The sequence below is a fragment of the Ornithorhynchus anatinus genome, chromosome 1, assembly GCF_004115215.2.
Source record: "Ornithorhynchus anatinus isolate Pmale09 chromosome 1, mOrnAna1.pri.v4, whole genome shotgun sequence".
In the NCBI taxonomy this organism is placed as follows: domain Eukaryota; kingdom Metazoa; phylum Chordata; class Mammalia; order Monotremata; family Ornithorhynchidae; genus Ornithorhynchus; species Ornithorhynchus anatinus.
The window spans coordinates 107,870,173-107,895,969 of record NC_041728.1 but is presented as its reverse complement, the minus strand read 5'-3'; the positions used below and the strand labels follow the sequence as shown (position 1 = coordinate 107,895,969).

Below are 25,797 nucleotides of genomic sequence, written 5' to 3'. Positions count from 1 at the left end.
CTTTAAATTTTAAGCTCCTAGGGGGCAGGAAACATTGTATCTTGCTACAACTATACTCTCCCAAGTGCTTAGTACAGCCCTTAGCATGCAATAGGCATTCAATACCACCACTTGACGGATCACTCAATTTCTCAAGTGGTCATTTTTATGAATTGCCAAAAAATGCCCCCTCGCTCCATCGAACTACCCTTTCAAAAAGTGTGAATGAGGGGGTCAACGTTTTCACCACTGGCAAATAGAGACTGGATATTTCCGAAACAAGTCATTCATCACAAAAGAAAATAAAAACTTTAATATTTAACTTAAATGTCTGCACCACAATTTATCACAGTTCATACTATTAAAAACAAACAAAAACTGATATAACTCTTAGGATAGTGTTATGCTATTTCATTTCCACACCCGAGGGCCCAATGATGACAAGCAACATTTTTCCTTCACCGGTTCCAATTGGAACTGGTGACTGATACTTGGCAATACATTTTTACCAGTCTGATTTAAAAAACCCTGTGTGCGTGCAGCACACAACTTCGCAAGGAGTTTGGAGTAGAGCATCAGGATTTTCAAGGGAATCAAAACTACACGAACATTATAATGCCACTAAGATTCAATTAACTGGTGGGATACATTGAATTCTTTGTTACCCTATTCACCAGTCACAAAAGTCTTGTCCCACACAATAAAAACCCTCCTGGTATTACTCTGGAAAACCCAGCCAAATGAATGTTTCATGAATTATTTATTTTCAGTGGGAAAAAATGCACCATCAGAAGAACAAAAAATCTGTAGAGTGGTGAGGTTTAAATGCTACTTCATCTGTGAACGCAATGTTCCCCTTTTATGATCAAACTATACAGGACATGCAAAATAACTCCTTGTCTGAATGGAACTGCTGTCACAAACTGAACAGCTTCCCACAATTCCTTGGCAAAAAGGCATTAGCAAGATTATTAAGGTCACTGAAATTGTACTTTCGGTAGCACTGAATTTCTAAGGTGTCTGTACAAGTCACATCAGAGGAGCACAAGAGATATCTTTAAATGCACCTAGTCTGGGTTGGGAGTTGTGGGGAGTTTCAGAAACCAAGCCTAACAGAAAGCTACACCGTGACGTCGACTGCCGAAGCGTAACAAATCCCACACGTTCTTTTAATCTACTTATTAAGTGAAATGTGTCGTCCATTTTGGAACGCTCCAACCCCTTCGGGAGGGAACGCGGTATGATCTGTCCGGTGCTCCTCACAAGGCCAGAGAGAAAGACTTCGACTGCTTTCATTTGCCTATCCTCTGGACCACCCAGTCCTGTTGGCAGAGGGGGCATCGATTGTTCTGTTTCACCCACAAGGACATGCAGCAATTGTGGAAGGAATGATTACATTCTCCCCAGACCACTGGAAGGAAAACAAAAGAAAACAACAACTTAGTATTATACGATTCGGCTTAATGATACGGACTGGTACAGAATTTATGAACTTGCTTTTTATGTGCCAAAGCACTGCGCTAAGTAATGCTCAGGCACAGTCCTTGTCCCATTCGGGGCTCACAATCCTAAGAGGTGGGGAAAATAGGTATTTTATCCCCAAGATTGGGAGCTCCTTGAGGGCGGAGAGCCCAACTGTTTTCGCTACTGTACTCTCCCGAGCACTCAGTACAGTGCCCAGCACAGACAGTAAGCACTCAATACCGTTCATTCATTCATTCAATAGTATTTATTGAGCGCTTACTATGTGCAGAGCACTGTACTAACTAAGCGCTTGGAATGTACATATCGGCAACAGATAGAGACAGTCCCTGCCCACTGATGGGCTTACAGTCTAATCGGGGGAGACAGACAAAAACAATAGCAATAATTAGAATCAAGGGGATGTACATCTCATTAAAACAATAGCAATAAATAGAATCAAGGTGATGTACATCTCATTAACAAAATAAATAGGGTAATAAAAAATATATACAAATGAGTTGATGAGCACAGTGCTGAGGGGAGGGGGAGAGGGGGTGGAGCAGAGGGAAAGAGGGGGGAAAAGGGGCTTAGCTGAGGGGAGGTGAAGGGGGGGTAGAGGGAGAGCAGAGGGAGCAGAGGGAAAAGGGGAAGCTCAGTCTGGGAAGGCCTCTCGGAGGAGGTGAGCTCTAAGTAGGGCTTTGAAGAGGGGAAGAGAATTAGTTTGGCAGAGGTGAGGAGGGAGGGCATTCCAGGACCGCGGGAGGACGTGGCCCAGGGGTCGACGGCAGGATAAGCGAGAACGGGGGACGGTGAGGAGGTGGGCGGCAGAGGAGCGGAGCGTGCAGGCTGGGCAGTAGAAAGAGAGAAGGGAGGAGAGGTAGGAGGGGGCAAGGTGATGGAGAGCCTCGAAGCCTAGAGTGAGAAGTTTTTGTTTCGTGCGGAGATCGATGGGCAAACCACTGGAGGTTTTTAAGAAGGGGAGTGATATGCCCAGAGCGTTTCTGCAGGAAGATGAGCCGGGCAGCGGAGTGAAGAATAGACTGGAGTGGTGAGAGACAGGAGGAAGGGAAATCAGAGAGAAGGCTGACACAATAATCCAGCCATTACATTATGAGAGCCTGTACCAGTAAGATAGCCGTTTGGGTGGAGAGGAAAGGGTGGATCTTGGCGATATTATAAAGGTGAGGCCGGCAAACACTCAATGATTTTTTTTTACAGATCAAACAATCTGTATTTGAAAGCTTACTGTGTCCACAGTGCTGTAGTAAGCGCTTGGGAGTGAATAATCGAACAATACAACGGACACATTTCCTGCCCTCAAGGAGTTTATAGTCTATAAAAAATGGGAGACTCAAGAGATTAAGTGACTTGCTCAAAGTCACCCGGCATGGTGGCAAAGATTGGATTTGAGCCTAGAACTCCTGACTTGGTCAGTCAATTATACTTACTGAGTGCTTACTGTGTGCAAAGCACTGTTCTAAGCACTTAGACTAAAACTCCCCAGTTCCAAGCTCGTTCCACTAGGCCAAATTGCCACCCCATCTTATATAATCCGCTTCTTTACTCATAAGCCTAGTTTTGAGTTGGCTATTGATTTAATCCCTGTTCAATATGAATACACTCCGCACTTATCCAGAAGGAAGCATATTTCAACACTCTATACGGACATATGATCAGGACTCAGCAAACGTTAGTCCAGTTCAATATTTAGTTATCCATTTGTCTGTGGGTGCTGTCTTGCCTTCACCTGCTTTGGTTTGCTTGATGCTTTCTCTCAATATCTTAGTTTTTCTCTGCCTCCAGCTAGCATTTGCTAATTTTCCACAGCATGACTGCTTGCCAACCTCGAGTGTCAGGAAGGAGTAGAAAAGTGCATTTGATCGATCTTGGACATGATGTGGAACGTAAAACTTATGATTTACATGAGCTTGGGATGATTTTGGTATAGTTTTCTGCCCTGTTAACTCTTCAAAGAGCTGCTTCCAGGGAGGTGAATGCCACACAAAGACTGTAAACTCCTGTAAACTTGCTGTGGGCTGTGAACGTGTCTGCCAATTCTATTGCACTGTACTCTCCAAAGAGTTTAATACAGTGCTCGGCTCAATAAATACCACTGATTGAATGACACATATATCCAGAAGTGGTGGACAGACTGTGTCACTCTGACTTCCTCCCTTTATTCACCCCCCACCCCAGCCTCACAGTGCTTATGTACATATCTGTAATTTATTTAATGTCTGTCTCCCCCTTTAGACTGCAAGCTCATTATGGGCAGGGAATGTGACTACTGTTGTACTGTACTCTCCCAAGTGCTTAGTACAGTAAGTGCTCAGTAAATATGACTGAATGAATGAATGAGGAATTCAAAATTAGGAACACAGGCTTTTTTCATTTTTAGCAGTTATACTAAAAGTTAAAGCCATTCTGATTTCAGAATATATGTGAAAATTATAAATTAAAACTTATACCAGATGATTTTTGGCCGGTTTTTGCACCCTTTAACAAGCACTAGGATGACAGCTATGTTTATTTTTGGATGGGGGTGGGGGAGAGAGGGATGAGCGGACAGACAAAATTTGAGTTGTGGTTCCTCCTGCTACTCATATACCAGTATGTAATAAACATTCTGTAATCTCTTGGGATTTTTTGTTTGCTTGTTAAAGTTCTTGCTAGTGTCCTTAATGTGTCAAATTCTTCAATCATAGGTTGCTCTCATAGCTTTTTTAAGCTTCCTACATTGGAAAGTTTCCACATACTCCCTATTTATGGTGGGCGGGGGAGAATGAAAAGAGGTTTTAAAAAAACTCCTTTTTGGTTTTTCTTTCATATTTATATCTTATTTAGAGCCAGGAGAACAACCAGAGTTGAAAAAAATCCATATTCTGAGGTTGGGGTATTTGATCAAAACCATATTATTAACTTTACAAATAAACTAGATGCAAACAACAGAGAATGGAAAGTTCTCTTTCATTTCAAGGGTACAGCTCAACATTTTACATAATTATAGAGAACATTTCAGGAGTTAGAGCACGACAAAGTTTAAAATAGTTAAGAAGTAAATGTTAAGATGCCTATTTTTATGCTATCTAGAGATGTGCTGGCTCAAGGAAAAAAATCAGAAAACTTTTCTTCCAGATTCCCCATCTCTAATGCAGTCACATTCAATGGTTAAGATACCTATTTTTCTGTTCCCCATGCAAATAAAAACATTATCTACAAGTTATCTGTTTCCAAATCACACCTTTAAATAGTACAATACTTAAACCACAGATGTTTCAATGGTCAAGATATTGTCCAAATACCACACAAAAAATAATACCTGAAAACACAAATGTCTCAGAGGAAGAAAAGTAATCAAAACTGCCCGCAACATTCAAATCTCTGATCAATACTCGTAGGATGCTTTAAATTGATTTTTTTTAAGAGACTGTAAACTGAAGACAAATATGATTTCTTATAACAGAAAGCTTGCCAATTAGCTGTTGATTTACTCTATTAAGCATACTTGAGTGGATGCTTTACTTTTTCATTAATAATGAATCACTTTTCACAGTTTTTAAGTACAGTGAAAATCAACAGCTAAATCTTTCCACTGAGAGAAAAATCTCAGTTTTAAAAAAAAAAATCAAGAGAATGAAACGACAACATACCAACACAATCTTCTTGTTTATTTTCAGCTTGACATCTAAGACAGGCATCTAAAAGCAAACAAACAACAATTCTCAATCTGATGCAATTCTACAAAGAAAATCTTCAAAACAAGTAGATAAGGAAAAGACAAAAGGTTTATATTCCTCATCTGATAAACATCTATTTTAGATAAAGTGCACTTAAAATACAAAGGGTCTACAACCAGAAGCTTTCTCAAAGTTTACTAATCTTCCATTTCAGGAAGGCAGGCAGTTGTTACAAGTCTTACAGAAAAGATGCAACTTCCCAGAAAATGTAAGCAAAATGCAATCCCTCCAAATTAAAAAAAATTAAACGAGTTCTACGGGTGCACACCCATATATACTCATTTCAAGAAAGATAATTTTTATTATGTGGCTTTCAGGAAACCATTCATCATTCTGTCACTTCCCCTTCTAAGACTTTTCTCCCCCTTGTTCCAACACCCAGATTTTTCCTTAAGCAAATCTGTTGGGAATATCAATTTCACGCATAAAATAAATCTCTCTTTATCTTCTTCTGAAGAGGCACTTTTTAGTTTCCCCACTCTAATAACAGAAGTGAACAGAAAGCCACTGAAAGAAGCTGGAGTTTATGTTCCCAAATAGTCATCACTTGTTCACCAGGGCTTGTGAAAATGCGTTCTTTAACATCATCTCTCCATTAACTGTAGGATGAGCTATTTTTCACAAATTAAAGGTGGGAAAGAATCAGGGTCGCACTGCTCTTCACACCTGCCACGACTGGGAGTGAAGCCTCTCTCACAGCAGAAGTGGAGATTGAGAAAATGCACTGAAAATGGGGGCAAGATTGTGGCTGTTTCTCAGTTTTGACTGCAGTAACGAGGGGCCCAAAGCCTGCCCCTTACAATGACCAATTTACTATATTTTCAATGAGCTAATTATAATTCCTTGAATTTCAGCCAATTTTCTTGCTCTTTTGATTTTTTTAACGGTATTTACTAAGTGCTATTTGACAAGCACTGCTCTAAGTGCTGGGGCAGATACAAGTTAATCAGATTTGACAGAGTCCTTGTCCCACTTGGAACTCACGGTCTAAAATTATATTTGATTATATTCTCAATGTTCTATGGCCCGTGTTCTGTACTTTCTTTGCTATTTATACTGTGAGCCAGGGACCAGGTCTTAATTTAATTTTATGTACTCACTCCACTGTAATCATAAACACTTAGCAAACCTTAGTAACAAATGGAAGGTTCTTGAAGGCTAGGAATGTGACTACAAACTTTGCAGGACTGTACTCTCCCAAATGCTTAGTACAGTGCTCTGAACACAGCAAGTGCTCAATAATACCACCGATCAACTGATTGATGATGGAATCTAAAATGCTGCCTGCTCTAGGAAACCTCAGTTTATGCCTCTGGTTGGGGCAAGACAATTAACAATTGAGAGTTGAGAAAAATATTGTGAAATGCACTGACTCACTGGCTTGCCTTTATATAGTAGTCTGGGGATCATCAACAGACTATGTACTCATGAGATATCCCTCATCCCCAACAATCTGGCTACCTACTTCATTACGAAAATTAACACTATCAGGTCTGAGCTCCCCAAAGTCACCCCCCCCCCTTCACCATCCCCCCCCGGACTCTCAACCCTCTCTCCTACTTTCCCATCCTTCCCAGCAGTATCCTCAAAGGAGGTCTCCTCCCTCCTTACAAGTGCCACCCTCTCTACCTCTGCTTTGGACCCCATTCCCGCTCACCTTATAATAACCATCGCCCCTTCCCTCCTCAACTTCTATCTTTAACCACTCATTCTCCAACAGCTTCTTCCCCTCTGCCTTCAAACATGCCCATGTTTCCCCCATCCTAAAAAAAAAAACCCCTCTCGACCCCACTTCCCCTTCCAGTTATCGTCCAATCTCCCTCCTGCCCTTCCTTTCCAAACTACTAGAATGAGTCGTCTACACTCGCTACCTTGAATTCCTCTACTCCAACTCTCTCCTGGACCTCCTCTGATCTGGCTTCCGTCCCTTCCACTCTACCGAGACTGCTCTCTCAAAGGTCACCCATGACCTCCTTCTTGCCAAATCCAATGGCTCCTACTCTATCCTAACCCTCCTCGACCTCTCAGCTGCCTTTGACACTGTTGACCATCCCCTTCTCCACATTCTATCTCACCTTGGCTTCACGGACTCTATCTCACCTTGGCTTCACGGACTCCGTCCTCTCCCGTTCTCCTCTTATCTCTCTGGCCATTCATTCTGGGTCTCCTTCGCCGGACTCCTCCTTCCCCTCCCATCCACTAACTGTAGGGGCTCCTCAAGGATCAGTCCTTGGTCCTCTTCTGTTCTCCATCTATACTCACTCCCTGGGTGAACTCATTGACTCCCACCGCTTCAATGATCATCTCTATGCAGATGACACCCAAATCTACATCTCCTCCCCGTTCTCTCTTCCTCCTGCCTTCAGGACGTCTCCACCTGGATGTCTGTCTGACACCTAAAACTCAACATGTCTAAAACTGAGCTCCTTATCTTCCCTCCCAAAGCCTGTCCTCTCCCTGACTTCCCCATCACTGTGGATGGCACTACTATCCTTCCCATCTCACAAACCCGCAACCTTGGCGTCATCCTTCACTCTGCTCTCTCATTAACCCCACACATCCAATCCGTCACCAACACCTGCCGGTCTCACCTTCACAATATCACCACGATCCGCCCTTTCCCCTCCATCCAAACTGCTATCGTGCTGGTACAAGCTCTCATAATATTCCGTCTGGATTATTGTGTCAGCCTCCTCTCTGATCTCCTCTCCTCCTGCCTCTTCCCCCTCCAGTCTATTCTTCATTCCGCTGCCTGGATCATTTTCCTGCAGACACACTCTGGGCATGTCACTCCCCTCCTCAAAAACCTCCAGTGGTTGCCTATCAACCTGCGCATGACACAGAAACTCCTCACTCTTGACTTCAAAGCTCTCCATCGCCTTGCCCCCTCCTACCTCACCTCCCTTCTCTCCTTCTAGAGCCCACCCCACACTCTCCGTTCCTCTGCCGCTCACCTCTTCACTGTGCCCCGTTCATGCCCATCCCGCTGTCGACCCCTGGCCCATGTCCTACCGCTGTCCTGGAACGCCCTCCCTCCTCCCATCCACCAACCTAACTCTCTTCCCCTCTTCAAAGCCCTATTGAGACTCACCTCCTCCAGGAGGTCTTCCCCGACTGATCCCCCCATTTCTCTCTGCTCTTCCCCCTTCCCCTCTCCTCAGCACTGTGCTCATTTGTATATATTATTTATTACCCTATTTATTTTGTTAATGAGGTTTACATCCTCTTGATTCTATTTATCTTGATGATGTCTTCTTTTTGTTTTGTTCTGTTTTGCTTTGCTGTCTCCCCAGTTAGACTGTGAGCCCGTCATTGGGCAGGGACCGTCTCTATCTGCTGCCAAATTGTACATTCCAAGTGCTTAGTACAGTGCTCTGCACATAGTAAGCGCTCAATAAATACTATTGAATGAATGAAGGAATGGAGACATAAGAGATGTTCAGGACTATCAATCAATGGCATTTTTTGAGCACTTACTAAGTGCAGAGTGCTGTACTAAGCACTTGGAAGAGTACAATATTAACAGAGTTGGCAGATTTGTTCCCTGCCCACAACGGGCTTACAATCTAGAGGGGGAGACAATTTTATTAAACTATTTAAATTATTCATTAAAGGGAAAATCATTGATTTGCAGGACACTGCAACTGTTGATGTAAGGAAAGTTCGAAAACTGTCATAAATTTTAAACCTCTAAGGAATATATCTTTAAAAGTCACGATTTTTGAATCCAGAGAGTATGTGTTAGAGAAGAAAGTAGGTTTTCAGGTTTTAGTTCCATACTCTAAAAAGACGCCAGGAAGCCTTGATGTTAGAAAGGAACATTTAGGCACACAATTGCCTAAGCAACTGAACACTAAACGGGCATAACAACAATAATAATTACGATGTTTGTTAAGTGTTAAGTGTCAGACATGTCCTAAGCAAGTTAGATATAAGCAAATTAGCTTGGACACAGTCCCTGTCCCATATAGGGTTCACAGGCTTAATCCCCATTTTACAGATGAGGCAACTGAGGCCTAGAGAAGTGAAGTGACTTGTCCAAGGTCATATAGCAGACACACGCCAGAGCTGGGATTAGAACGCAGGTCCTTCTGACTCCCAATCCTGTGCTCTATCCATGTGACCATGCTGCTTCTCCTTAAAATGTGTACCTTCCATTTCTTGGCACAATCATTTTTTTAAATAAAGCCACTTACAGGGAACTAGACGTGACTCCTAAAAACTCAAAGGGAGATCTAACCAAGAAAGGGCAGTGCTCTTCAGGACCAAGAAATACTTTACTTGGTTCCTCTTCCCTTATCGGGAAGATCTACTTGCCCCAGAAAGAATACATATTCACCGAAATGCAGACTGAGCTCCCCCCTTTTCCCTCTGCTCCCCCTCCCCTCCACCTTCCCTCAGCACTGTGCTCATTTGTATATATTATTTATTACCCTATTTATTTTGATAATGAGGTGTACATCCCCTTGATTTTATTTATCGTGATAACGTTGTCTTGTTTTTGTTCTGTTTTGCTCTGCCCTCTGTCTCCCCCAATTAGCCTATGAGCCCGTCTTTGGGCAGGGATTGTCTCTGTTGCCGAATTGTACATTCCAAGTGCTTAGTACAGTGCTCTACACATAGTAAGTGCTCAATAAATACTATTGAATGAATCCAAACCAGATACTCTTCGTGGCCCTCAAACCAGTGGGTTATCTCCATCTGAGAAAAATGTAGCCATCTGGAACCCCAATTGCAGTGACGTTTACAGGTGGTGATAGCATGGCGTAGTGGATAGAACACAGGCCTGGGAGTCAGAGGTTCATGGGTTCTAATCCTGGCTCCACCACTTGTCTGTTGTGTGACCTTGGGCAAGTCACTTCACTTCTCTGTGCCTCAGTTATCTCATCCGTGAAATATGTGTTAAGCGTTTACTATGTGCCTAACACTGTTCTAAGTACTGAGGTAGATACAGGGTAATCAGGTTGTCCCACTTGGGGCTCACTGTTTTAATCCCCATTTTACAGATGAGGGAACTGAGGCACAGAGAAGTGAAGCGGCTTGCCCAAGGTCACACAGCAGACAAGTGGCAGAGTCAGGATTAGATCCCACGTCCTCTAACTCCCAAGCCCGTGCTCTTTCCACTAAGCCACGCTGCTTCTTGAAATGAAGACAAACTGTGAGCCCCAAGTGGTTGGACTGTGTCCAACCTGATTTACTTGTATCCACCCCAACATTTAGTACAGTACCTGGCACACACCTCTAGACTGTAAACCCTCTGTGGGCAAGGAATGTGTTTATTGTTGTAGCATACTCTCCCGAATGCTCAGTACAGTGCTCTGCACATAGTAAGTGCTTAATGAATACCACTATTATTATTATAACTAGGAGGCCTGGGGCCCCCCACCCCAGTGTACCCCTCTATAGATCCACTCCTGGAGAAATGGGATTGCAGCAACAATAGCCTTTACATATGTTAATCTACCGCCATCCCTCTGAAATGGAAACAGCTGCCTGGCACCTTTTAGAAAGGATGTGGGGGTGGGGTTGGGGAAGTTATTTCTGTCCTGGTTTGGCCTCAACTCCTATAGGAGCAGAATATCTTCTATTTATTTATTTATGCTAATTTATGCATTCAATAGTATTTACTGAGTGCTTATGTCAGTCTCCCCATCTAGACTGTGAGCTCACTGTGGCCACGGAATATATCTGTTGTTGTACTCTCCCATGCGCTTAGTACAGTGCTTTGCACACATTAAGCATTCAATAAATGCGACTGAATTGAAAGAATGAACTCAGTGACCAAGGTGGATGACCCCCACGAAGGTCCTGCTTTTGACCACGGTGGGGTGCCTCTACATCCAGTTAGCTCTTTCCTCTCCATCCAAACCGCTACCTCATGAATACAGTCACTCACCTGCTGTCCGTCTCCCCCGCTTTGACTGTAAGCCCGTTACTGGGCAGGGATTGTGGCTATCTGTTGCCGAATTGTACATTCCAAGCGCTTAGTACAGTGCTCTGCACATAGTAAGTGCTCAACAAATACGAGTGAATGAATGAATATCCCGCCTAAATTACTGTATGAGCCTCCTTGCTGACCTCCCTGCCTCCTGTCTCTCCCCGCTGCAGTCTATACTTCACTCTGCTGCCCAGATCACTTTTCTATAAAAATGTTCAGGACATGTTTCCCCACTCCTCAGAAAACTCCAGGGGTTACCCATTCTCCTCCACATCGAACAAAAACTCCTCACCATTGGCTTTAAGACACTCAATCAACTTGCCCCCTCCTATCTCACCTGGCTGCTCTCCTCCTACAACTCAGCCCGCACACTTTGTTCCTCTAATGCTAAGCTTCTCACTGTGCCTCAGTCTCGTCTATCTCGCTGTCGACCCCTTGATCATGTCCAGGCTCCGCTCTGGAATGCCTTCCCTCCTCCAATCCGACCAACAATTATTTTCCCCCCACTTCAAAGACTTATTGAAGGTACATCTCCTCCAAGAGGCCTTCCCTAAGCCCCTCTGTCATCTTCTTCCACTCCCTTATGTGTCGCCCTGACTTGCTCCCTTTGTTCATCCCCCCTCCCAGTCCCACAGCACTTATGTACCTATCTGTAATTTATTTATTTATGTTAATGTCTGTCTCCCCCACTCTAGACTGTAAGCTCATTGTGGGCAGGAAATATGTCTGTTCTCTAGACCATTAAATGCTCAATAAATATGACTGAATGAATGACTGATTGAGTGAAAATGATTATTTCAGAAGAGATGCCTGAGGAACAGAGGAGTGGAAAACCAATTCTTCTTGTGCCTACTCATTATATTTCCCTTTCCCTCTGGACTTCCTTCTAGCCTTGAATCCCCCATGTCCAATCAAATCAATCCATCATATTTAGTGAGCTCTTACTGTGTGCAGAGCACTGTACTAAGCACTTGGGAGAGTATACTATAACAATATAACAGACACATTCCCTGCTCACAAGGAGCTTACAGTCTAGAGGGGGAGACAGACATTAATAGAAATCAATAAATTATGGATCTGTGCACCTGAGCGCTGTGAGGTCCAGGCCCTTTCCCTCACCACTAAAGTCTGAACTTCCCACTCTCTGTGTTTGTATGTGTCTGTCACAACCGAGTGAAGCACAGGATTTTTTTTTTTTTTTGCTGGTAAAGGTGGTTTTTGAGGAAATGACCCTTCTGGAGCATGAAAGTAACAAAGCAGTCTGTTTTCCTTCACTGTCCAACAGGGCTTCATAATCGCCTGAAACCTTTTCTTGGGTCTTTTTGTCCACGTGGCTCCAGGCTTTCGAAAGTTTGGCCCAAACTCAGTTTGTCCTCCATCACTAAAGGGTTCAAAGCTGGGCTCTGGGGCTTTCTTTCTTTCTGACCACAAGCTTCATTGTGGCTGTGGAGTCCTAAGCCTGCTCCAGGACTATTTTGGTCTGTATGGCTCCCAGTTGCTGTGAAGTTCAAAGTCCACAACTCCAGGGTTCTTAAAGACTGGGCTGCAATATTTATTTTTAAAAGGGAGAAAGACAAAGGGACCATAGGTATGGCAACTTTTTGTGTCTAGGCTTATGGGTAAATGTGATTTGCTGTGTAAAATGACTTTTCCTTTCTGCAGCAAAAACTTTTGGGGTCAACTGAAATCCTGGGCTGGCTTGATTTCAGAGCAATACAACACTGAGGCATAGAGTTAACATGATTTTGTTCTTACACTTTAAGAAAACACAATCATTTTAGCTTCCTGTCCCTTCTTATGCAAAAAGACACTTGTTTTGTTGTTTTTTGAAAAACTTTTCTATTCCAAAAACCCATAGCTTCATCAAATTCAGAACTGGGAGAAGAGTCACCTCAACTCAGACCCAGTGATATGCACCCTACAGACCCTCTTTGGGACTGGTGAATGCCTCTTCTCTAATGTCTTCCCTTGGCTACAAGCCATGCTGACTTCATAAGAGGAAGTAATACAAGTACATGCTTTTATTTTACTCTTGTCCTCAGCACTCAGGCATATAGATATTTCAAGTTCTAAGTGCTGGGATAGATACAAGATAATCAGGTTAGACACAGTCCCTGTCCTACACAGGGCTCACAAGGAGAAGGGAGAAAAGGTATCGAATCTCCATGTTACAGATGAAGAAACAGAGGCACAGAGAAGTGACCTGCCCAAGGTCATACTGGAGGCAAAAGGAAGAGCTGGGATTAGAATCCAGGTCCTGACTCCCAGGCCCAGGCTCCTTCTGAGACACTGGTACCCAAATACTGTGGACTGTGAGCTCGCTGAGTCCAGGGAATGTCACTGTTTATTGTCCTATTGGAGGGTCCTTAGTACAGTGCTCTGCACAAAGTAGGTGGTTAATAAAGGACTGACTAAATGAATGAATGGACCAATCGCAACTTTCAGTAATCACTTTCGGTTTTTTCGATCATATTACTATGTGCTGAGCACGTACTAAGCACTTGGGAGAGTACAATGTAACAGAGTTGGTAAACACGTTAATTCTTCTATAATGTGTTTTCATTACACTTCTAGATACAATTTGATATAAAAATGAAAGCACGTTCTTTCCACAGTACAAATCTGCTCTGGTTTAAAACAATCCACTAACTGGTGCATGTAAAATTTACCTAAGGAGAAATTGTTATTTTTACATTCAAGGTGCCAAGCAAAGAATGGCGTTGATATACTTCCCAGCTTCTGCCTTAGCCTCAGCCTTACTGTAAGGAATCGGCCAGTTCTTCATGTTTCTGCAACTTTATAGTATTTAATGCTTATAACAGGTGATGGACAATAAAATGGGAATTTGAATCCAATATTGTCCATCCATAGTACCCAGTGGTATCTCTGAACGATCTACCCACTAATTATAACACAATTTTTCTATTACCCAAGGCTTTTTAAAAGCACAACTAATGCTTTTTAAAAGCACAACTAATGCCTCAGAGCGAAATGACTATACACTTCTTCCTGCTCAAGGAAGAAATCAGTGTGAAATTCACCTTTGGGTACATGCACGGCTGAAAAACGCAAAGCGGGTAGTGGCTGGAGGGATCCTCAATATCTACCACTTGCCTTGTGGTGTTATGTTTGTTGTTTTGTTATGTTTGTTGTTTGCCATGCTTGGACTTTTGTTTTTTGTGTCATAATTCTTACGAGGCTCATGCTCAAAAGAGCTGTTCCTTTCTTGGTTTCAATGCTTCACGTTCATCCATGTGCCGCAAATGAGTCCCAGTTTAGAGCTTAGATACAGCATTGTCTGAGGATTTTACTGAAACACGCCCTGTCCTTCTTGCTTTCAATTTCCCAATTTCAACTCAGCGTATAGCAACTGTCATCCATTCTCCTCAAATGATTCACCCAGTGTTAAGATGGGCATAGCTTTAATACAACAACAATAATAATAATAAAGAACACGGGCCTGGGAGTGAGAAGGACCTGGCTTCTAATCCCAACTCTACTGCCTGTCTGCTGTGTAACCCTGGGCAATTCATTTAACTTCTCTGTGCCACAGTTACTTCATCTGTAAAATGGGGATAAGACTGAGAGCCCTACGTGGGACAAGGATGGTGTCCAACTTAATAATCTTGTATCTACCTCAGTGACCGGCACACCATAAGCGCTTACAAATACCGCAATTATTATTAATAACTATGGTATTTGTTAAATGCTTACTTTATGCCCAGCACTGAACTAGTGCTGGGATACATACAAAATAATCAGGCCCCACATGGTACTCACATTGGAAGCAGGAGGGAGCTACAGGTATTGAATCCTCATTCTGCAGATGACGGAACTTCGGCACACAGAAGTTCAGTGACTTGCCCAAGTCCTCTGTCTCCCAGGCCCTTTCCACTAGGTCACACTGCTTCTCTAGGATGCTGCGTTGTTTGTGATCCTGTCTTCCATCCAATATTGCATTTAACCTATATAGGATTCCGATGGAATTGCTCAGGAAGTCAGATGTGGTGTGTGGTATGGGGGTCTCAGAGCCATAGAGAAGGCTGGACAGCACTGGAGCTCTGAAAACTTTCAGTTTGGTGTGAAGCCTAAGTCCCCCCGCCCCCCTCCACTCCATTCTGCTTCACACTTTCAAAGAGTGTACTCAACGCCTTCTCACTCAAATGAAACAGTCGGGTGGAAGTGTAAGCTGGCTGCAGTCAGCTCCGGGCAATCAGGCTTCTAGATCTTTACAGGTCAGGGGAAGTTCAAAATATTATGGAACTCTTCTATTTTTTCTGCTCCTCAACGAACAAGCACTTTTTATGCCCTGGGTAGTGGTGAACTACGCAAATACGGTAGACTAGCTCTCCTTTCCCCCTGGGCCTCCACTGCTCTACGATGGCCCTGTGCCAGGCACTCGATCAATCAACTGAATTTACTGAGCATTTACCATGTGCACAGCCCCCGACTAAGCAGTTGGGAGAATATCGCAGAACAGAGTTGTAGATACATTCCCTGACGGTATGAGTTTTCTTTAACGAGTTTTCCCTTAAGAAAATGCCACACTGGCATTTTAGGAGAACTTGGTTACATACATTCTATCTCGCTGCTGACCCCTTGCCCAAATCCTCCCTTCACGCCTGGATGGCCCTCCCCCTCCGTATGCGACAGACCGCCACTTTCCCCACCTTCAAAGTCTTATGAACATCCCATCTCCAAAAGGCCTTCCCAAATTAAACCCTCTTCCCTTACTCCCTCTCTCTTCTGGATCACCTATGTACTTGGAATCCGTGCCCTTTATTCACCCGGCCCTCAGCACCACGGCACTTACGTACGTATCGGCAATTTATTTTAATGTCTGTCTCCCGCTCTAGACTATGAACTCCTCGTGGGAAGGGATTGTATCTACCACCTCTACTGAACTGTACTCTCCCAAACACTCTGCTCAGTGCTCTATGCATAGTATTCATTCAGTAGTATTTATTGAGCGCTTACTATGTGCAGAGCACTGTACTAAGCACTTGGAATGAACAAGTCGGCAACAGATAGAGACAGTCCCTGCCGTCTGATGGGCTTACGGTCTAATCGGGGGAGACGGACAGACGAGAACAATGGCGATAAATAGAGTCAAGGGGAAGAACATCTCGTAAAAACAATGGCAACTAAATAGAATCGAGGCGATGTACATTTCATTAACAAAATAAATAGGGTAATGAAAACATATACAGTTGAGCGGACGAGTACAGTGCTGAGGGGATGGGAGGGGGGGAGCAGAGGGAGATGGGGGGAAAAGAGGGTTTAGCTGCGGAGAGGTGAAGGGCGGGTGGTAGAGGGAGTAGAGGGAGAAGGGGAGCTCAGTCTGGGAAGGCCTCTTGGAGGAGGTGAGTTTTAAGTAGGGTTTTGAAGAGGGGAAGAGAATCAGTTTGGCGGAGGTGAGGAGGGAGGGCGTTCCGGGACCGCGGAAGGATGTGGCCCAGGGGTCGACGGCGGGATGGGCGAGACTGAGGGACGGTGAGGAGGTGGGCGGCGGAGGAGCGGAGCGTGCAGGGTGGGCGGTAGAAACAGAGAAGGGAGGAGAGGTAGGAGGGGGCAAGGTGATGGAGAGCCTCGAAGCCTAGAGTGAGGAGTTTTTGTTCGGAGCGGAGGTCGATAGGCAACCACTGGAGTTGTTTAAGAAGGGGAGTGACATGCCCAGATCGTTTCTGCAGGAAGATGAGCCGGGCAGCGGAGTGAAGAACAGACTGGAGCGGGGCGAGAGAGGAGGAAGGGAGGTCAGAGAGAAGGCCGACACAGTAGTCTAGCCGGGATATAACGAGAGCCCGTAGCAGTAAGGTAGCCGTCTGGGTGGAGAGGAAAGGGCGGATCTTGGCGATATTGTAAAGGTGAAACCGGCAGGTCTCGGTAACAGATAGGATGCGTGGGGTGAACGAGAGAGACGAGTCAAGGATGACACCGAGATCGCGGGCCCGAGAGACGGGAAGGATGGTCGTGCCATCCACGGTGATAGGGAAGTCTGGGAGAGGACCGGGCTCGGGAGGGAAGATGAGGAGCTCAGTCTTGCTCATGTTGAGTTTCAGGGCGGGCCGACATCCAGGTGGAGACATCCCGGAGGCAGGAGGAGATGCGAGCCCGAAGGGAGGGGGAGAGGACAGGGGCGGAGATGTAGATCTGCATGTCATCTGCGTAGAGATGGTAGTCGAAGCCGTGAGAGCGGATGAGTTCACCGAGGGAGTGAGTGTAAATGGAGAACAGAAGAGGGCCAAGAACTGACCCTTGAGGAACTCCAACAGTTAAAGGATGGGAGGGGGAGGAGGCGCCAGCGAAGGAGACCGAGAATGACCGGCCAGAGAGGTAAGAGGAGAACCGGGAGAGGACGGAGTTCGTGAAGCCAAGGTGAGATAAGGTATGGAGGAGGAGGGGATGGTCGACAGTGTCAAAGGCAGCAGAGAGGTCAAGGAGGATTAGAATGGAGTAGGAGCCATTGGATTTGGCAAGAAGGAGGTCATGGGTGACCTTAGAGAGAGCAGTCTCGGTAGAGTGGAGGGGACGGAAGCCAGATCGGAGGGGGTCTAGGAGAGAATGGGAGTTAAGGAATTCTAAGCATCGATTGTAGACGACTCGTTCTAGGATTTTGGAAAGGAAGGGTAGTAGGGAGATAGGGCGATAACTGGAGGGGGAAGTGGGGTCAAGAGCGGGTTTTTTTAGGATGGGGGAGACGTGGGCATGTTTGAAGGCAGAGGGGAAGGAGCCCTTGGAGATTGAGTGGTTAAAAATACAAGTTAAGGAAGGGAGGAGGGCAGGGGCGATGGTTTTAATAAGGTGAGAGGGAATGGGGTCCGAGGCGCACGAGAAGTAGCATGGTCTAGTGGAAAGAGCATGAGCCTGCGAGTCAGAGGACTTGGGTTCTAATCCCCTTTCTGCCATCTGACTGCTGTGTGACCATGGGCAAGATACTTAACTGTCTGTGCCCCAGTTTCCTCATCTGTAAAATGGGGAATCTAGACTGTTCTCCCTCACACTCAGAATGTGAACCCTGGGGCTGGGACGGTACCTGTCCCTGTAAACCTTGTACCTATCCCAGAGCTTAGTACAGTGCTTGGCACATAGTAAGCACTTAAATACTATTATTATTATTATGAATAAATACATTTGATTGCTTAACCATCCTCAGGGCTTTTGTGTCTATCAATCTACCTAGGTTTTAATATTTATTTATTCAGTCCTCTAGACTGTAAGCTTAATATGGGCTGGGAATGTGCCTACCAACTCTGCTCCCAAGCACTCAGTACAGTGCTCTGCAGATATTAAGTGCTTAATAAATACTACTGATTAACTCATTCATCTATTTCATCTTTTCATACTTGGGTGATTGATTGCTCCCTCCCCAGCAGGTGTAAGTAATTTACATCTGCATATTCCATCAAATGGTAAACTCCTTGATGGCAGGAACCGTTTCTTTTCCGACTGTCATGTTCTCCCCAGTGATCAATCAATGGTATTTACTGAGCACTTACTGTGTGCAGAGCACCATACTATCAGAGCTTAGGTACAGTGCCTGTCACATAGGAAGCACTTAAATACAAATACCATAATTATAAGTGCAACACATAGCACAGCGCTCTGCAAACCTCTAGAAAAGACATCTTTGCCCATTTTTTGAGGGGGAAAAAACGCTTAAACTTAAAACTTGACGGGGCTGTTATCCTGCATGGCGTAGCAGATAAAGCACAGGCCTGGGAGTCAGAAGGTCATGGGTTCTAATCCCCACTCTTCCACTTGTCTGCTATGTGACCTTGGGCAAGTCACTTCACTTCTCTGGGCCTCAGTTCCCTCATCTGTAAAAGGAGGATTGAGACTGTGAGTCCCAGGCGGGTCAGGGACTGTGTCCAACTCGATTTGCTTGTTTCTCCCCCAGCACTTAGTACAGTGCCTGGCATATAGTAAGCACTTAACAAATATCATTATTATTATTATTATTATTCTACATTAATACTAGGATGATGACAGGGAAGCACCGCAGAAAGAATCCGGTCATGGAGGGAGACTTGAGACCTCTTATGGCTTTGACAGGTTTAAGAATTTATTCACTCATCCCATCGTATTTATTAAGCACTTCCTGTGTGCAGCGCACCCTACTAAGCACTTGGGAGAGTACACAGGGACTGGGTGCAACCCGATTGCCTTGTATCTACCCCAGCGCTTAGTACAGTGCCTTGCACATAGGCAAGAGCACGGGCTTGGGAGTCAGAAGTCGTGGGTTCTAATCCCAGCTCCATCACTTGTTACCTGTGTGACTTTGGGCTAGTCACTTCACTTCTCTGTGCCTTGGCACATAGTAAGCACTTAAATAGCATCATTATTAGAGAAGCAGCGCGCTCAGTGGAAAGAGCACAGTTTTAGGAGTCAGGGTTCATGGGTTCTAATCCCGGCTCCACCACCTGTCACTTGTGTGACCTTGGCCAAGTCACTTATCTTCTCGGTGCCTCTGTTACCTCATCTGTAAAATGGGGATTAAGACTGTGAGCCTCATGTGGGACAACCTGATTATCCTGTATCTACCCGGCACTTAGAATGGTGCTCGGCACATAGTAAGCACTTAACAAATACCAACATTATTAACAAATACCATTATTATTATTATTACAACAAAGCAGTAAAGTGTGACAATCCCTGCCCACAACGAGCTCACAGTCTAGAAGGGAAAAAAACACTCCCGTCCCTCAGGGAGGAGGAAATAAATCTCCTCTGCACGTCCCTACCATCTTCTGGGAGAGACGCCGGGTTTCTAAAAGGGAACTGTCCCGAGGTGACGAAAAGAAAGGCGGGTGGTATGTGTTGTGTTGTGTTTTATGCGAGTGTTTTGGGGTGAGGTGAGGACAAAGTGGGCGACGCTTTCCGCTTGGTGATTCTATTTATATATCTGTAATTCTATTTATTTCTATTGATGCCTGCTTACTTGTTTTGACATGTCTATAATTCTATTTATTTCTATTGATGCCTGTTTGTTTGGATGTGTGTATATCTGTAATTCTATATTTGTATAATTCTGTATTTCTTTTGATGCCTGTTCACTTGTTTGGATGTGTATATATCTACATATATTTCTTTTGATGCCTGCTTTCTTGTTTGGATGTGTACATAGCTCTGATGTTACTTATTTCTATTACTGCCTGTTTACTTGTTTGGATGTATATATACCTACAATTCTATTTATTTCTATTGATTCCTGTATACTTGTTTGGATGTGTATATATCTATAATTATATTTCCTTCTACTTATGCCTGTTCTGTTTCGTTGTCTGTCTCCCCGATTTAGACTACCATTTAGCCCGTTGTTGGGTAGGGATTGTCTCTATCTGCTGCCAAATTGTACATTCCAAGTGCTCAGTCCAGTGCTCTACACATAGTAAGCGCTCAATAAATACGACTGAATGAATGAAAGTGTACATCCCCCTTGATTCTTTTTATCGTGTTGATGTTGTCTTTTGTCCGCTTGTCTCCCCCGATTAGACTGAGAGCCCGTTATGGGGCAGGGATCGTCTCTATCTGTTGCCTGAATTGTATACTCCAAGCGCTCAGTCCAGTGCTCTGCACATAGTAAGCGCTCAATAAATACTATTGAATGAGTGAACAAACACTATGTGCCAAACACCGTACTAAGGGTCAGGATAGATACAAGTTTAGCCTGAGAGCCTGTCATTGGGCAGGGATTGTCTCTATCTGTTGCCGAATTGACCATTCCAAGCGCTCAGTCCAGTGCTCTGCACATAGTAAGCGCTCAATAAATACTATTGAATGAATGAACAAACACTATGTGCCAAACACCGTACTAAGGGTCAGGATAGATACAAGTTTAGCCTGAGAGCCTGTCATTGGGCAGGGATTGTCTCTATCTGTTGCCGAATTGACCATTCCAAGCGCTCAGTCCAGCACTCTGCACATAGTAAGCGCTCAATAAATACTATTGAATGAATGAATGAAAAGTGTCCATCCCCTTGCTTCTATTTATCATGATGATGCTGCCTTGTTTTTGTCTGTCTCCCCCGATTAAACTGTGAACCCGTCAGTGGGCAGGGACTGTCTCTCTCTGTTGCCGAATTGTCCATTCCAAGCGCTCCGTCCAGCGCTCTGCACATAGTAAGCGCTCAATAAATACTACTGAATGGTGTCCATCCCCTTTATTCTATTTATCATGATGCTATCTTGTTTTTGTCCGTCTCCCCCGATTAGACTGGGAGGCCGTCAGTGGGCAGGGATTGTCTCTCTCTGTTAGCAAACTGTCCATTCCAAGCGCTCAGTCCAGTGCTCTGCACATAGTAAGCGCTCAATAAATACTACTGAATGAATGAATAGTGTCCATCCCCTTGATTCTATTTATCATGAGGCTGTCTTGTTTTTGTCCGTCTCCCCCGATTAGATTGGGAGCCCGTCACTGGGCAGGGATTGTCTCTCTCTGTTAGCAAACTGTCCATTCCAAGCGCTCAGTCCAGTGCTCTGCACATAGTAAGCGCTCAATAAATACTACTGAATGAATGAATAGTGTCCATCCCCTTGATTCTATTTATCATGAGGCTGTCTTGTTTTTGTCCTTCTCCCCCGATTAGATTGGGAGCCCGTCACTGGGCAGGGATTGTCTCTCTCTGTTAGCAAACTGTCCATTCCAAGCGCTCAGTCCAGTGCTCTGCACATAGTAAGCGCTCAATAAATACTACTGAATGAATGGTGTCCATCCCCTTGATTCTATTTATCATGAGGCTGTCTTGTTTTTGTCCGTCTCCCCCGATTAGATTGGGAGCCCGTCACTGGGCAGGGATCGTGTCTGTTACCAAACTGTCCATTCCAAGCGCTCAGTCCAGCGCTCTGCACACAGTAAGCGCTCAGTAAATACTACTGAATGAATGAATTGAGTGAATGAATGAGTGCCTGCCTGCCGGCCCCTTCCCGGGGGAGCGCGCAGAGGGGCGCGGCCATGGCAGGGGGGGCCTGCGGCCTGTGGTCCTGCTCCCCCGGTGGGGACGGGACCGTCCGGGGATGGACGGACGGGAGTCCCGGGAATGCCGGGAATGTGCCGGGAATGCGGGGGTTCCCGGGAATGTCGGGAGGGAGGGTCCCGGGGGGCGGAGGGGTCCCCCGGCGGGTAGGCCGCGGGGCAGGCCGGCCTCCGCTGCGGCTCTTACCCATCACCTGGACCCGGCAGATGGCGCACGTATCGCACTCCACGTCCCAGCTCCACATGGCCACCGCGTTCCACTTCTTCAGGGAAAACATCTTGTCGGGTCCGGCCTTGGGGGCCGAGCCGGCGGAGGGCAAGGACGGGCCGGACGGATCCTCGCCTTCTTCCCCGTCGGCCATGGCGGGGCGGGGGGGGGGGGGGAGGGAGCGGGAGCGCGCCCGGCCGGCCGGCGCTGAGGCGGCAGCGCCCCCTCCCGGCCTCCGCCACAACCGCCGCCCCGACCGCCTCGGCGAGCAGGGACGCCATTGGCCGACGCCCCCTGGCGCGTGACGTCACGCGTCGGGAGGGGAGGGGGGGCGCCCGCCTTGACTGAACCTGACAGGGCCGCAAGGCCTGTCGGGAAGCGTCGCCTCAGGCTCGGCCTTGGCCCAGCGAGGCGCCCATTTAATAATAATAATAATGTTGGTATTTGTGGAGCGCTTACTATGTGCAGAACACTGTTCTAAGCACTGGGGGAGATACAGGGTCATCGGGTTGTCCCATGTAGGGCTCACTCTCATCAACCCCATTTTATTCATTCAATAGTATTTATTGAGCGCTTACTATGTGCAGAGCAGTGTACTAAGCGCTTGACAGATGATGTGAATGATTTTATTCATTCAATAGTATTTATTGAGTGCTTATTATGTGCAGAGCACTGGACTAAGTGCTTGACAGATGAGGTCACTGAGGCCCAGAGAAGTGAAGTGACTTGTCCACAGTAATAATAATAATAATGTTGGTATTTGTGAAGCGCTTACTATGTGCAGAGCACTGTTCTAAGCACTGGGGGAGATACAGGATCATCAGGTTGTCCCATGTAGGGCTCACTGTCATCAACCCCATTTTATTCATTCAATAGTATTTATTGAGCGCTTACTATGTGCAGAGCACTGTACTAAGCGCTTGACAGATGATGTGAATGATTTTATTCATTCAATAGTATTTATTGAGTGCTTATTATGTGCAGAGCACTGGACTAAGTGCTTGACAGATGAGGTCACTGAGGCCCAGAGAAGTGAAGTGACTTGTCCACAGTAATAATAATAATAATGTTGGTATTTGTGAAGCGCTTACTATGTGCAGAGCACTGTTCTAAGCACTGGGGGAGATACAGGATCATCAGGTCGTCCCATGTAGGGCTCACTGTCATCAACCCCATTTTATTCATTCAATAGTATTTACTGAGCGCTTACTATGTGCAGAGCAATGTACTAAGCACTTGACAGATGAGGTCACTGAGGCCCAGAGGACTGAAGTGACTTGTCCACAGTAATAATAATGGTGGTATTTGTGAAGCACTGATTATGTGCAGAACACTGTTCTAAGCACTGGGGGAGATACAGGGTCATCAGGTTGTCCCACGTAGGGCTCACAGTCATCAACCCCATTTTACAGATGACATCACTGAGGCCCAGAGAACTGAAGTGACTTGCCCACAGTAATAATAATAATGTTGGTATTTGTGAAGCGCTGACTATGTGCAGAACACTGTTCTAAGCACTGGGGGTGATACAGGGTCGGCAGGTTGTCCCACGTAGGGCTCACAGTCATCAACCCCATTTTACAGATGAGGTCCCTGAGGCCCAGAGAAGTGAAGTGACTTGCCCACAGTAATAATAATAATGATAATGTTGGTATTTGTGAAGCACTGACTATGTGCAGAGCACTGGTCTAAGCGCTGGGGGAGATACCGAGTCATCAGGTTGTCCCATGTAGGGCTCCCTGTCATCAACCCCATTTTATTCATTCAATAGTATTTATTGAGCGCTTACTATGTGCAGAGCACTGTACTAAGCGCTTGACAGATGATGTGAATGATGATGTGAATGATTTTATTCATTCAATAGTATTTATTGAGGGCTTATTATGTGCAGAGCTCTGTACTAAGCGCTTGACAGGTGATGTGAATGATTTTATTCATTCAATAGTATTTATTGAGGGCTTATTATGTGCACAGCACTGTACTAAGCACTTGACAGATGAGGTCACTGAGGCCCAGAGAACTGAAGTGACTTGTCCACAGTAATAATAATAATAATGTTGGTATTTGTGAAGAGCTGATTATGTGCAGAACACTGTTCTAAGCACTGGGGGAGATACAGGGTCATCAGGTTGTCCCACATGAGGCTCTCAGTCTTCATCCCCATTTTACAGATGTCGTCACTGAGGCCCAGAGAACTGAAGTGACTTGCCCACAGTAATAATAGTAATGCTGGTATTTGTGAAGCGCTGACTATGTGCAGAACACTGGTCTACGCGCTGGGGTAGATATAGGGTCATCAGGTTGTCCCACATGAGGTTCACAGGCTTCATCCCCGTTTCACAGATGAGGTAACTGAGGCCCAGAGAAGTGAAGTGACTTGCCCACAATCACACAGCTGACAAGGGGCAGAGCCAGGATTCGAACTCCTGACCTATGACACCCCAGCCCGGGCTCTTTCCATTGAGCCACGCTGCTTCAATAATAATGACGGCATTTGTTAAGCGCTTGCTATGTGCCAAGCTCTGTTCTGAGCACTGGGGAGGATACAAGGTGCTCAGGTTGTTCCACGTGGGGCTCCCAGTCTTCATGCCCCTTTTCCAGATGAGGGAACTGAGGCCCAGAGAAGTGAAGTGACTTGTCCCAAGTCACACAGCAGAAAAGCAGCAGACAGGATTTGAACCCATGACTTCTGACTCCCCAGCCCATGCTCTTTCATTCATTCATTCAATAGTATTTATTGAGTGCTTACTATGTGCAGAGCGCTGTACTAAGCGCTTGGAATGGACAATGTGACAACAGATAGAGACAATCCCTGCCCAGTGATGGGCTCACAGTCCACTGAGCCACACTGCTTCTCATTTGCCCCTGCCTCCCCCAGTTCATTCATTCGGTCCTATTTATTGAGCGCTTACTGTGTGCAGAGCACCGGACTGAGTGCTCGGAAAGGGAAGCAGCGTGTCTCAGTGACTTGGGAGTCAGAGGTCATAGCACTGCCACTTGTCAGCTGTGTGACTGTGAGCAAGTCACTTCACTTCTTTGGGCCACAGTGACCTCATCTAGAAAAGGGGCATGAAGACTGTGAGCCTCAGGTGGGACAACCTGATGACCCTGTATAATAATGTTGGTATTCGTGAAGCGCTTACTATGTGCAGAGCACTGTTCTAAGCGCTGGGGTAGGCACAGGGGAATCAGGTTGTCCCACGTGGGGCTCACAGTCTTAATCCCCATTTTCCAGATGAGGTAACTGAGGCACAGAGAAGTGAAGTGACTTGCCCACAGTCACATAGCTGACAAGTGGCCGAGTCGGGATTCGAACCCATGACCTCTGACTCCCCACCCCATGCTCTTTCCAGTGAGCCACACTGTTTCTCCTCCAATGCTTAGAACAGTGCTCTGCACATAGTCAGTGCTTAACAAATACCAGCATTATTATTATTACTGTGGGCAAGTCACTTCTCTGGGCCTCAGTGACCTCATCTGTAAAGTGCGGTGAAGACTG

General features: G+C 45.5%; 1 protein-coding gene across 2 annotated transcripts; it reads right to left on the bottom strand.

Annotated features, from left to right (window-relative positions):
- Window positions 1-265: 265 nt before the first annotated feature.
- On the bottom strand, window positions 266-22,470 carry RNF7 (ring finger protein 7). Of its 2 annotated transcripts, none has more exons than XM_007667083.4 (3): window positions 22,278-22,470; window positions 5,094-5,141; window positions 266-1,390 (listed from the first exon to the last, which is right to left on the bottom strand). In XM_007667083.4, the coding sequence occupies exons 1-3, from the start codon at window positions 22,450-22,452 to the stop codon at window positions 1,272-1,274; spliced, it is 342 nt and encodes a 113-aa protein (XP_007665273.2). In that variant the 5' UTR covers window positions 22,453-22,470; the 3' UTR covers window positions 266-1,271. The 2 variants fall into 2 exon arrangements, with proteins under 2 accessions (XP_007665273.2, XP_028925843.1); XM_029070010.2 differs by having other exon boundaries at window positions 22,285-22,470.
- Window positions 22,471-25,797: the final 3,327 nt, after the last annotated feature.